At 36.1% G+C, this 13,891-nt stretch overlaps 1 protein-coding gene across 3 annotated transcripts in view; it reads right to left on the bottom strand.

Annotated features, from left to right (window-relative positions):
• Nucleotides 1–13,891, bottom strand: part of TRIM24 (tripartite motif containing 24) — a 110,118-nt gene that overhangs the window by 17,353 nt on the left and 78,874 nt on the right. For 2 of the 3 annotated variants that reach the window (XM_036246287.1, XM_036246289.1), the window contains 4 exons: nucleotides 13,431–13,548; nucleotides 9,892–10,160; nucleotides 4,252–4,425; nucleotides 360–533 (listed from right to left, as the gene is read on the bottom strand). In XM_036246287.1, the coding sequence (XP_036102180.1) occupies nucleotides 360–533; nucleotides 4,252–4,425; nucleotides 9,892–10,160; nucleotides 13,431–13,548 (735 nt within the window). The remainder of the gene's footprint in view (nucleotides 1–359; nucleotides 534–4,251; nucleotides 4,426–9,891; nucleotides 10,161–13,430; nucleotides 13,549–13,891) is intronic. The other variant, XM_036246288.1, reaches the window with a different exon arrangement.

Raw genomic sequence — 13,891 nt, 5'->3', positions numbered from 1 at the left:
TAATTCTAGCCTCACTCTCTAATCTTATTCTTGTATAACATTCAAGCAATTCAACTCTCCAGTACCTCCTTCCTATGTCCTTACTTCCCTGCTGTCCCAGCTTAGATTCCATAATCCATTGCCACAATCATTCATTTACAAACACCTTAAACTCCAGTGCCCTGAAAGACATTCTGTAATACGGTCAAGTGTTTATAATCATTTTATTTTTCCTGTTATATTATTCCTAAAGGATATAATTAACTTCCAAAACAAACACACACAACCTTTAATGCAACAGACTTCATGCTTTTTACCAAATCCAAGTTCATGTAAAATTTTTTAAATAAATTTTTATTATAAATTCTGTGTATACTTACATCTGGAAGAGAAGGAAGATTATAAGAACCTCCCACTGGTGAGCTCAAATCAATCATAGGTGAACCAAAGGCCTTTCCTTCATATCCTGCTGCACTAGTAATGGTGGGACTGGAGGGAGTAGAGGACGTGCTATTGGCAGTTGATGGGGGAGCCTGCCCACTGCTGATCTGCCACTATAGTAGAAAGAAGAAAGATTATCTGTCAGCAGGTCTATAATATACAATGTCCACCTAATCCCTGTTCCAGACACAAAACAAAGGAGAAGATATATTCTGCTATTTGAATTCAATTATAATTTCAATGGAAAGGGGAGAGAGCATGGATAGGTGTGCATAACTTCCATGAATCCTGTCCCAAAATAAAAAGCACCAACTTTTACCAGAAGACAGCAGTTAGTATATACCAGAAAACCACAGTACCAATCTTAGAAAGTTTACACATACTGGAAAAAAAATATAAACACATGTGCAGCAACCTCAAGGTAAAGATGGAGGGCTGAACACATACATTTTTTTCTGTCCCTACCTGATATATCTGAAACTAAAATAATGGTTAAAAGAATTTTAAAAAGGCACCAACTCATAGACAAAGAAAATAGGAGAAAACATAAACCACAGTTTGGAAGATGAAAAGCAGATGGACAAGTAGTAAATTAGTTAATCAATTCGATAAAGCTGAAACTGAAGCTGGCAGTGAGGAAAACAGAAGCAAAACCACATACACTGCAGAGCCCCTAAGAGCTCGGGAATTAGTAGCATGAGAGGTGAAGCTGGGGCTAAAAACAGGATACTCTGTTGAGAGTGCTTAAGAAGTGTTAAATCTCATGTTCCTTTCCTACTCTACGTGTAGCTACCCCAATAAGGACCTCCACAACCCACATAGAAAAAGGCTGCAAGTTCATTCTCCAGAAAAGGTAAAACAGTGTCTTTAGACTGAAGGGCACCAGATTCAGGTGAAGGCAGAAGTACTGCACAGAAACTGAAAATTCAGAAACCATACATACATTGAATGCTGAACTTCCTGCCCACTCTGCCCTTGGCCCTCTACCTATCTTCTTTCCTCAGCTGGCTTCAACAAGCAGCCAGGCCCTGTACTTTAGACAAAAAAATAAAAAGGTCCTTTGGGAACTGCACCTGCCTAAGAGGAAAGACCTAAAGATGGCGACACTAGGAATTCTCCCAATAAACACTGCTAGTAGCCTCAATACTAGAGTGAAAGCTCAATCATCAAACACAAGTCCCAGGCCCAAGCTTTCAGTTTTTTTTTTTTTATTCATTTCTCGTACATGAACAGGTACTTAAGCTTCTACAAACATCTGAGGAAACTTTCTTATTTATGTTAGAGGCTGAGATAAACATATTAACTAAGGTAACACTAGAAATGCTTAAGTGTACAGACATGAATGCTGCTGCTATCTACAATGTACTTCAAAACCTATCAAAAAAATAAGGTTTGATTGATTGACTGATGGTTGGATAAAGGGGCATATACATAATACCTGAGAAGGCATATAAAGCAATTTGTCCCCTATACAAGTCTTTCAAATTGTTGTGTTTGAAATTTTTCATAATAAAATACTGGAAAAAAGGAAAGCAACTAAGAGTTATCTCAAGATTGTGCCGGGGCCCTGGCCAGTGTTGCTCAGTGGTTGGAGCCTTGACCTGAGCACCTAAAGTTCAAGGGTTCGATTCCCAGTCAAGGGCATGTACCTGGGTTGCAGGTCCAATCCCTGGCCCCGATCGGGGTGCATGCAGGAGGTAACTAATCAATGTCTCTCTTTTACATCGATATTTTTCTCTCTCTCTCCCTCTCTCCCCTTCCTCCCTTCTACTCTCTCTAAAGATCAAAGGAAAAAATATCCTGTCTGACAGTGTGGCTTAGTGGTTGAGCATGGATCCAGGCACCAAGAGGTCACCAGTTTGATTTCTGGTCAGGGCACATGCCTCGGTTGTGGGCCAAATCCCCAGTGGGGCATACAGGAGGTAGTCAGTCAATGTTCTCGCTCATTAATGTTTTCTCTCTCTCCCTCTCCCTTCCTCTCTAAAATCAATAAAGAAATAAATTTAAATAAATTAAAAAATATATTCTTGGGTGAGGATTAACAAAAAGACTGCACAAGGAGAAAAAATTCTCAAAATTACCAGTTTGATTTCTGGTCAGGGCACATGCCTCGGTTGTGGGCCAAATCCCCAGTGGGGCATACAGGAGGTAGTCAATCAATGTTCTCGCTCATTAATGTTTTCTCTCTCTCCCTCTCCCTTCCTCTCTAAAATCAATAAAGAAATAAATTTAAATAAATTAAAAAATATATTCTTGGGTGAGGATTAACAAAAAGACTGCACAAGGAGAAAAAATTCTCAAAATTCTCAAACATAATACCCCCCCCTTCAGATTTTATTTTTTTAAATGTATCATTATTGTTGAAAGTATTATGAACTACATTATATGGAGTGATAGTGTCTGAAACATTCTAATTTATATGCTCCACTAAAAAAACTATGTAAAGAAACTTGTGAATATGAAAGTCATCTTTACTACCTAGCCACCCCTCATATCCACCAACCTCTCCCATCCCCGCCCCACCCCCTTTCTCTCGACTCACTTTCTCCCTTCGTTCCCTATAATAATCGGAGTTATAGTTCATGTATGTCCCTTTTTTCTATGTATATAAAATTAAAAAACAAAACAAAACACCACAAAAATGAGATAGTACCTCACGAAATTAGTAACATGTGTTTTCCCATATGGTATACTTAGGAGATAATATATAGGTTACTGCATTTTCTTAATAGCTAAAAAGAATTTCCACTGTACAAGTATACTGTAATTTGTTAGAATAATCTACCAGTTAAAACCAATTCGCCACTATATTTTCTCCTATTTTGTTCATGTATTCATTCATGTTTAGATTTTTGACCAGGAAACATTCTTAGTGTGTGTGTCTGCTCATTACAAATAATAAATGGGGAAGAGGGAAAGCAAAATTTGAGTACACAGAATGTGGTAGGTATTTTTATATACATTAGCATTAAGTCTCAGCACAACTCGACAAAGTATTTATTTTATAGTTGGAACAAATGAGATTTAAAATAATAAACTTGTAAAGGTCAGAAAAATTATTAGAAAAATAAACAGAATTTAAGGCCAAACTATAGGTTGGGTTCTTTTCTCACCTCTAATGATGAAATCAAGATAGGTATGAATTTTACACACATGCAGTGTATATATTTTATAAATAAAAATTTCAAATCCTTTGACTGAAATGAATGTCACAGAATTATGGAAATAGCATCATATTCTTCATTTCAGTCTTGAAAAACTAATTGACGATGAAATCACTCTATAAGTCCTAAACGGAAAGGGCTGGTGACGCAGTGCGTGGAGAAGACAAGGCACTAAGGGAACTTTTCCTTTAGAAAAATATAATACCTAGAATATATTTTTACCTGAAAACATTATCAGATTTAAAAAGTAACCTTAAATATTAAGTTTTACCAGATGTATATGTACTCCATATTAAAACTGTTATACTAAGTTTGCTTCCAAGAAGTCTCCTTGAAACATTTAAAGATTAATTTATTGTTCTCATTGCAGAACGTAACCTATATTTACTAAAACACTTCTGTCTTAGGAAATGTAATGCATTTACCTAAAAGCTACATATATCACTATTGGAAAAATTAATACCTATGGCTCACTGATTATTCTGGACCCTTTCTCTTAGCTTTGTCTCTATAGGTCAGTCTGTAATAAATTTTGTCATTCATATTTATTTAAAGAAAAAAAAGCTTGCTCTTACTCTTCATAACTGTTACTTTATCCATACATTTATGTAATTTTGAAGTAGAGAGAAGCAGAATAAGCAATAGGAAAAGAAGTGAATATGTATACCTGTTTTATGGCTTGTTGAGCCAAGAAAGCCATTTGTAGGGGGTTGGGCTTTATTGCTTGTCGTGGCATATTCTGGGTTGGTGGATATCTCAGCTGTTGAGGATGAGGAGGAAGAACGGGTCCATTGGGTTTGGGGCTATGATTTTGAAAATTTATCAAACGTGGAGGGGGTTGCTGAAAAAAAGAAGAAATTAAATTAATTCAGTGATAATCATCTCCTGAAAGACAAATGACAGAAAACTCCATTTTATAATGTTTACAGAAAGACAGCCACTCTGCCACAGATGAATCCTTTATTAACACCACCACAAGGGTTTGGGGGAAGGAGGTAGCCTTCCAGAATGTGTAAAGCAATTTAAAGAAAAGGAGTTTTATTAAGAGTCTTGGTAGAGGGGTTCCCAATTATAAGTAGGTTATACCAGGATTGGGCCTAGGTCATATAGGAAAGTAGGGATAACTTATCTTTGGTATCCCTCTCAGTCTTGATAACTATCTTTTGCAAAGAACTGCCCTCTTCAAACATCCTAAATAATGTGGTGGTAAAATAATAATAATTGCTAACATTTATTTAGCAGTTATTACATGCTACTTACTGCTTTAAGTTCTTTACATGTGCTAACTCATGGAGCATTTAAGTATCTTGTTAAAAATTAACAAAGATAGTAAGGGATAGAGCTGGGATCTGAACTCAAGTACTCTGGCTCCAAGATCTGCACTTTTAACCAATAAATCATTAATAATGAAAATAGTTGATATTAAGTAGCATTTAAAAATAAATGATTTTTAGATCTTACTGAGATCAAACTATATGCCAGGTATTGTGATCAGCATTTTACCCTTCCCTCATTTTACAAAGTAGGACACTAAACTTTAGAAAGCTTAGATAACTTGAAAAACGCCACACAGGTAGTAAAAAGGCAACATTGAGACTTTTTTCCAAACCTTGTTTGCCTTATCACTACCAAAACACATTCTGGTGTTTAGCTGGGAGGTTAAGATCCTAATTACAGCTTAGAGGATGAGTTAGTTTCCCTAAAAGAAAACAGATTTGAAAGGAAATCCTTCAAGGACAAAATTGGTTTATTACAGGATAGGGCAAAGGTGGGGAAGGCAAACTTACTTTGCTCATACATGCTAGCCCTAGAAACTGAGACCAGTGTTATAGAAAAAGGTAACCTTATATGCCAATCTCATCTATCCAATTCTCTCTCTCTCTCTTTTTTTTTTTATCCTCACCTGAGGACATTTTTCCATTTTTTTGTTCAGGTAGAGTGGGAGGGAGAGAGAGGAACAGAGAGAGAGAGAGAAACATCGATGTGAAAGGAACACATCGAGTGGCTGCCACCCACACAACCGACCAGGGCCAGGGACAAACTGCAACCGAGGCACGTGCCCTTAGCGGGAACCGAACCCGGGTCTTTCAGGACCGCAGGCCGACGCTCCAACCGCTGAACCAAACCGGCCAGGGCCCAATTCTCTTTATGGTTGGCAACTTACTGCAAATACTTTCAGGCTATCTTAACTGTTTATTTTTATGACTAGAACTTATCAGAGAGGAAACTATTAACTACCGCATTCAAAGGGAGACAATAAATGTGGAATTTACAAAGCTGAAGTAACAACACCTTAGATCTGGACCCTGTGAAGGTGAAGGCAGATAGCTATAATGTGTACAGCCCTGTCTTCTTTTTCTTCTCCCATTTTTGGAATTTCCTTTCCTTTCCTGGATAATGTCACCTCTCTCCACCCTCTCTAACAAATTAATTATTACTGGTTTTACCCTCAGTAACTTTCAAGAATAGCCAGTAATTATAGAACCAATGAAAAATCAACTTAAATGATCATTTCAGGACCAAGGAAAATTTTGTGGGTGAATAATAGAAAAATAGAGAAAATTTCAAAACTTTACAAAAGTAAAAAGCTTGAAGCAATAACAATTGTTTTTGTTTTACTAAAGTTTTGTGATTTGAAGGGTTTTATATAATAGAAACACAAAAAGAAACTAGTTGGGAAATTATAGTGGAAAACCTTCTAAACTTATCTATAGTTCTAAAAAGTGGAAAAGCACCCAAAATAATCCTGAAGGGAGAATAAAGATAGTCGTAGAAGCTTTTGCTACTGTATTACCACATCCGCACCCAGATTCACATGGATTCGGTCAAGGAGAAACAGTTGGTGCCACAGTAATGTACTCTGTGAGAAGTCAGTGCAGGAATGAACACTGACCATGCAGTCTGGTTAAGATATGAGGTGATTTTTCTTTTGCCTCTCTTAAACTGTTATGATTGATTGAGTTAATTTCTAACAACCCTGTGACAGAGGAAGCAACTTGAAAAAGTAAGATTAGGAACTAGTTATGCACATAAAATATAGCAAAATCACCGTTATTTTAAATAAATGGAGTAAATTACTTTGCAATACAGAGAAGGAAATAAAGGGAGGGAACAGAGGAATAGAGATCTCAAGGAATCTGATGCATCATTATTATTCTCATCTTCATTCTATGTACCTTCAGTATTACAGGTTTTGATTTTATTCTAGGTCAGTAGTTTCCAACTGTGTAAAACCAATGATTACAGAAGTCTTTCTAACATCCATCCACTGTTTCGGGAAGTTAACGTACACATATAAAGGAAGATATTTCCACAGCAGTAAATCTGGCTCAGGATTGAGAAACATTGCTGTGAATTATGTATAAAGTAACATGTGACAGTGCTAAAAACTTAGATCTACCAATTGGCATGTAATAGAGTCTAGTGTATACTCCTAAATAAACAGAGATGCACAATGTCTATCAAGTTTGTATCACTCAGTTATGTAACTGTATTCAACCTCTGTTATCACTCAACTCTTTAACCTTGCAGAGTACATGGTTAATCTTCAGAAGAAGAAAACAGAAAGCTATCATGTAAGTGATTTTTAGAAGTAGTCCTTTATATTTACTTGCACCCTGTGGACAGATATAGAGTAAAATTTAAACAGAGCCACAAAGCCAGGAGCATACATACATACCTGCTATATATAGACAGTCATTTTCCTACACATATATGCAAATAAACTGGCAGAAAACTAAGAATGTACATAAGTAGGGCAGTGTACAAATTTATATAAGAGTGCAAATTAATAAGTAGAAAATGTATGAGTGAATGTTTGGCAGAGAACAGCTAAAAATGAAAAATGAGAGTGTGAAAAAAATTCAGGAATCACTGAGAGTCAAGAGAAAAAGAACAGTGTATGAGGTAATGACCAAAAGATGCAAAAAATATCTAAGTAAGAAAATTAGGTTGTATAATAGAGATTGCACATAACAAATTATATAGCAGTAAATTCTAGAGAGGAAAAACAGATCAAAAGCAAATTTCTGAGATACACAAGCTAAAGGCTCAGAGGTCACTTCTGTTCTGTCATTGCTTATGTAAAAAACTACTTAGGGGAATGTGACCAAGTCACACAGGGTTTATTAACTGCCTCAGGTCCTCACTTCTTACTGAAAAGGCAATTTACTCTTTTTTAGGTTAATAAACTATTAGCCCAGCCAGTGTGGCTCAGTGGATTGAGCATCACCTCATGGTCTGAGAGGTCCAGGTTCGATTCCTGGTCAGGACGCATGCCCGGGTTGCGGGCTCAATCCCCTGTAGGGGGCATGCAGGAGGCAGCCCTTAATGTTTCTCTCTCCCCCCCTTCAAGAACTCTCTCTGAAAAAAAAAAAAATTCAATAAAAATATATTTGAAAAATAAAAAATAAAAATCACTTTACCATCTCTCAGACACTTTAGATAAGTATTAATCATGCAAATGCTTAGCACTAGGCACTCAAGTAATTGAGTAATTATTTTCTCTCTCTTCTCTTCACATTTATCTTCAGAAAATAATTTCAGCACTCTCTGTAGTATATTTGCAATATGTCACTGTAATCTGCAGAGGCAGTAACAAAATTATTCCTTAATTTTCTTAACAAAATTTCAACTTTGCCAGTTTCATTCCTGGTATCTAAAGCATACAATTCTTTTCCCATGGAACACTCATCAAAAACCTCTTAAATTGCTGTTATTTACTTCCTGTAAAAATCTGGGTTAAAACAAAGTTTGAGAGGAATATCAATTGGGTATATTAATATCCCCCTGGATTTGATATGCTTTCCTGATCAAATTACTAACTAGAAAGCCATAAACCTTAAATACATCACCTCAGACCTTCAAAGAAGCAATGTAACATGATCAAGATCTACATATGCCCACAACTTTTATTCAGGGTTAAAATAGGAATCCTATGAAGACCACTTCTATGTTTTGTAAAACTGCTACGCAAATACTATTATGCCATTAATTGCTTTTTCATCAAGACCCACATTATATCTTCTTCTTAGTGCTAGTAAAATGTGTCTCCTCTAGCTGACGTTTCCCTTTTTATCAAATAATATAGATATTCTTTCTATTTATTTTTCTTAGGTTGACAAAAAGTTCTGAGCTAAGGCTTGTTCTCAAGTATAATGGCCTAGATCTTGGCCTAGATCTACACACTTTGACTCCCATTAAACCCCATTCCATTTCATCTGTGTCATTAACTGTCGCTTCTAATCCTTCCCAGAAACAGAAACATAAATTCATAAATAAATGTAACTGGAAAAAAAAACACCCAGACTATTTGTAGAAATTAGAGTTTATTCTCCTTACTAAAATTTTATTATATCTAACTGAGCAGGATGGTTAAAATATGTAACGAAACATATAAATATTTTATCTTAAAATTTTTGAGGTAAAAGTAAACATATTTCACCCAGCCAATGTGGCTCAGTGATTGAGCGTCAACCCATGGACCAAGAGGTTGCTGGTTCAATTCATGGTCACTGCATGTACACAGGTTTTAGACTCAATCCCCATTGGGGGTGTGCAGGAAGCAGCCAATCGATGTTTTTCTCTCTCTCTCTCCTCCGTTCCTCTCTCTCTAAAAATCAATAAAAACATATTTTTAAAAAGTAAACATATTTCATAATTAGTGAAAATAAGAATGGTTCATGGAATATTTGCTCAGAAATGAAGTTTGAGCCCTGGCTGGTTTGGTTCAGTGGTTAGAGCATCGGCCCATGGACCAGACAGACCTGGGTTCGGTTCCTGCTAAGCAAGGGCACATACCTCAGTTGCAGTTTGTCCCGGCCCTGGTTGGGGTCATATGGGTGGTAACCAGTCAATGTGTCTCTCTCTCTCTTCTTCCCTCTCTCCCTCCCGCTCTATCTGAAGATAAATGCAAAAGTGTCCTCAGGTGAGGATAAAAAAAAAAAAAAGAAATGAAGTTTGAAAAAGGTATATTTCTAATGAACCACAACCCTGCCTTTTCCCAATTCATTTTGCCCTATTTTCTAAGATGCAATGTGGTTTTCTAAACACTGCACTCCCACATTATCTATAACATTAAGACAATGAAAAGTAGATGAAAACAGATGTACCAGCTAAATAAACCATTAATTCTTATTTTGAGGAGGGCTAAAATCTAGGAGTTAAATCAGGGATCCTCAATGCAATGAATTTTTATAAATTCATATATTTAAATCATGGATGACTGATGTCTTGGTTATTTTAAGAGCTGCTGAATACAATTGTACTATAATTATCTAAGTTAGGACAGGCCTGCTTCCAAATTTACCTGATGAGAGATGGAAGGTTGCTGGATGGGCCCCTGCATTCTAGGGTTTGGTAAACCCACAGGTGCTGGCCTCCGTTGCACCTGTTGCCTCTGAGCCATTACCTGTTGCTGCATATGCTGGAGTCGTAACTGAGCTAGGCTGATCTGTGTTGGAAACTTGGATAACTGGTTTGAAGATAAACCACCTTGTGGCTGTGAATTCTGTTCCATGACAGGATTCTGCTTAGGCATTTGTGGTTGACTCTCTTTATCTTCAATTACTAAAGAACCTAATTAAAGAGAAAAGGTTAAGTTCTAGTTTTTCTGACAGTGAAACACCACATTTTGTAAGGCTATTCTTGCTGAACTTCTGAACTTCCAAAAGACTTTCCATTTACAACGCTTAAAAATAGCCCTGGCTGGTTTGGCTCAGTGGTTGGAGCGTCGGCCTGCGAACCAGAGAGTCCCGGGTTCGGTTCCGGCTAGGGGCACGTACCAAAAAAATAAAATAAAATAAACATTAAAAAAAAAAAAAATAGAATGCCCCAAAGAGCTTTAGATAATGGAGGTTCTATCAAAATTTACCATATTAGAAACTAAAAATGAGAATTTAAAAAACTTTTTACTCACCAATTCATTTGAAATAATAAACCCATAATAGCACATGTTTATGAAAAAGAACCATAAAAAAAAAAAAAACTTAGTGAAGAGTTTTAAGGCACTGTTTTATATTTTTGAAAGTCTCTTTAAATGCCTGTCTTAATAGATGAACTCTCATATTTGTTTCTCCATTACGTGTTATAATATATTGCTTAGGTTGAAACATGTGAAGAAAATCCAGCCCCACACGGATATGCAGCTGGAAAAGGGAAGCCTCTGTGGTTCTCTGAAGAAACCTGAGACTATATTTTGAGAACTGCTGCTGTAGATTAAAACAAAACAAACAAATCTGATATTGGTTCTAAAAACAATCCCACAAAGTATTTCTGATTCTTTAGTATTAATAATTTGTAATCTCTCAAGTTCCTTACACTTTCACAGTGCATATACTATGTCAGTTTTCTGACAGAGAATAATTTGAGTGGCTTACAATTACCCTTATAGAGTTTAAAGGTGCATCTAATAGGTCTGACCCAAGCATAAGGCATAACTTAATTTTTTTCAACAGCAGAGACTCAATTAAATGTTTTAGATTTACAAAGTATATGTATCCTAAAAAAATATGATTATCATTCATTAAATATGTAGTATGTGTTAGGCACTGTGACAGTAGGTCTAGGTATATTCTTGTTAAATTCCTTTTTACAGACAAGGAATCCAAGGTTCAGAGAGATTGAACAACTTACCCAAATCACCAAAACATTAACTAAATATTCATCTAAATCAATATTTTCCCCTTGCATTATGAAAGATGTTTCTCAGAAGCCATGGATAAAACTTGTCTCCTTGGAAGATTTAAAATTTTAATTTCATTGTAAAGGACAATGTACAGAGCTATAAATGACAGCTCTGAGAAGTCCTATAGTCAAGAATATTATTTAACTTTATTATATAAGAGTTTCACAAACTCTTCACAAACTGGAGGTGCTATTTTGTTTTTTGCTGATGTAGACTTACCTAAAGCTATATCCATTTATGTGTGTACAGTTACACATATACTTTTTTTTTTTATCCTCACCTGAGGATATTTTTCCATTGATTTTCCGATAGGGAGGGAGGGAGGGAGAGAGAGAGAAATGTTGATGTGAGAGGGACAAGCAACTGCTTGCCTTCCACATGCTCCCAACCAGGGCTGGGACCAAACCGCAACCAAGGTATGTGCCCTGACTGGAATCAAATCCGGTCTGCAGGCTGATGTTCCAACCGCTGAGCCAAACTGGCCAGGGCTACATATATATTCTTAACTTTACCTATGCCTACATGTATATTTTAAGTGACATGTTTATAAGTACATATATCTCTACAGATATGACTACTTGTGTGGTAACTGTGATAGGTTCTCTGTATAGTTGAATGTGGGTTGGTAAGGTGGGATAGGGTTAAGAGACAGTTATTTAGATGCATGCTTTGTGTTCATTAAGATGCTTCTTTTTAGTAGTACAGGTGAGAGTATATGTGATTCCAGTTGCCTGCTATGTATCAATAAACATATGGCTGCATGTACTTCTAAACTGAACTGCAGAGGTCATTTCATGATTTTTTCTTTAAAAGGGGGGGTCACCCTACCATCATTATTTTTGTTCTTCCCTTGTATGGATGGGCTTTGTGTAAGTCTATTTCCTCATTTCCTGGTGTGTTCTGAGAATATTGGCTCTCTTTCCAGCCATTTCGTCCTTTCCTACTCAGAATCTAGCTTACAGAATGAGAGAGCAATCATTTTGGATGATTTTGAAACAAAGTTAATGAGCCCCAATGTATGCTCTCATCAAAGGGAATATTGCTGAAGAATGTGTAGGGAATTCTTAAATTTCTGTTTCTATAATTTCCCTGTGAGAAGTTAAAAAAGGAGGCAAAAAGTGAAGACATTTTCTGCTAGCAAATAATTAACAAGAAAGCTAAAATAATAACTTCCTGCCCTGGCTGGTTTGGCTTAGCAGTTAGAGCACTGGCCTGTGAACAAGAGGGTTGAGGGTTTGATTCCTGGTCAAGGGCATGTACCTGGGTTGCATGTTTGCTCCCTGGCCCTGGTTGGGGTTGTGTGGGAGGCAACCAATTGATGTGTCTCTCTCACGTGGATGTTTCTCTCTCTCTCTTCCTCCCTTCCATTCTATCAAAGAAAAAAAATCAATGGAAAAATGTCCTCAGGTGAGGATTAACAACAACAAAATCAAACAAAAACAAACAAACAAAAAAAACCCCACTTCCTGCTGAACTGCCCACAAGGATGTTTGAGCTCCTAATGTTACCAAGATGATAGTCTTCCTTTGTGATAATTCAGTAGACTCTAATATTTAAAATTTGGGTACTTTCCTGTATGCACGTTGCACTTCAATTAGGAAATTTATATATGTATATATCCAACTATATATATACATATATACATAATTATATATACATTATATATGTATATATATAGTTACTACATAAAAGGCAAAAGAAAAAGAAATAAGAAGTTTTCCATAGCAAGGTAAAGCAAATGAACGACATTAGGGGTTTGATGACTGGGTCTAAGGAGTAAGTAAGCCAATAACAGTATAAGAAATACTATTTTATCAGAAAACATTCTAAATATAAAAAATCCTACATCAATGACAGTCACAAGAGTTTTATCAACCCATTCTGACAAAGAGCTCAAGCACGAGTCTATGACAAACAGAAACCCTTAATCACAAGTTAACAGAGGGTGTTTCAAATCATTTATATATTTACTTGTGTGTTTATATTCATGCATGCATCACATATATACACATATTAATAAAATACTAGTAAAAATTCCATGTCTTTAAAACAAGGTAATGAAAATACTTTGGGGGTGGAAGAAATACATTTTCAACAATGTATCATAATCATTAAGAGTTCCAGAAACAAATGGCATTGAGAAAATGTACATAATGACCTACCTAAATTGATAATATTTTGAGCCCAGAAACTAGGATCACAGTGAAATTGGATGGTATTGTTGGTCACTGGGGAAGCATCACACCTTGCTCGAAGGAGGTGCCGTAACCGGTATGTAATCTAGATGAAAAGAGACAATTAAACATTAGTATCTTTATCAGGCAAATAATTTATTATGCTCCCAGTAAAAATACAAAAAATAGTCTCTTGTACGTACGCCAACACAAAATAAACAACAAAAAATAGACATAAAACAGTTTTCTTTTCAAAGCATGTCAAAATTTTTGATGTATAACTCCATTTGTTATGCTGTTGAACATAAAACTAAAAAGTCTCTTAAAGTCAGTTTTTAAAAATTTTTTAATTTTTTTTTAGAGAGAGAGGAAAGGAGAGATAGAAACATCAACATGAAAGAGCTACATCAATCAGCTGTCTCCTGCATCCCTCCACTGGGAAGGATCAA

The sequence above is a fragment of the Molossus molossus genome, unplaced genomic scaffold, assembly GCF_014108415.1.
Source record: "Molossus molossus isolate mMolMol1 unplaced genomic scaffold, mMolMol1.p scaffold_m16_p_7, whole genome shotgun sequence".
Classification (NCBI taxonomy): Eukaryota; Metazoa; Chordata; class Mammalia; order Chiroptera; family Molossidae; genus Molossus; species Molossus molossus.
The sequence above is the reverse complement of the archived record's forward strand: the minus strand, read 5'-3'. Positions and strand labels throughout refer to the sequence as shown.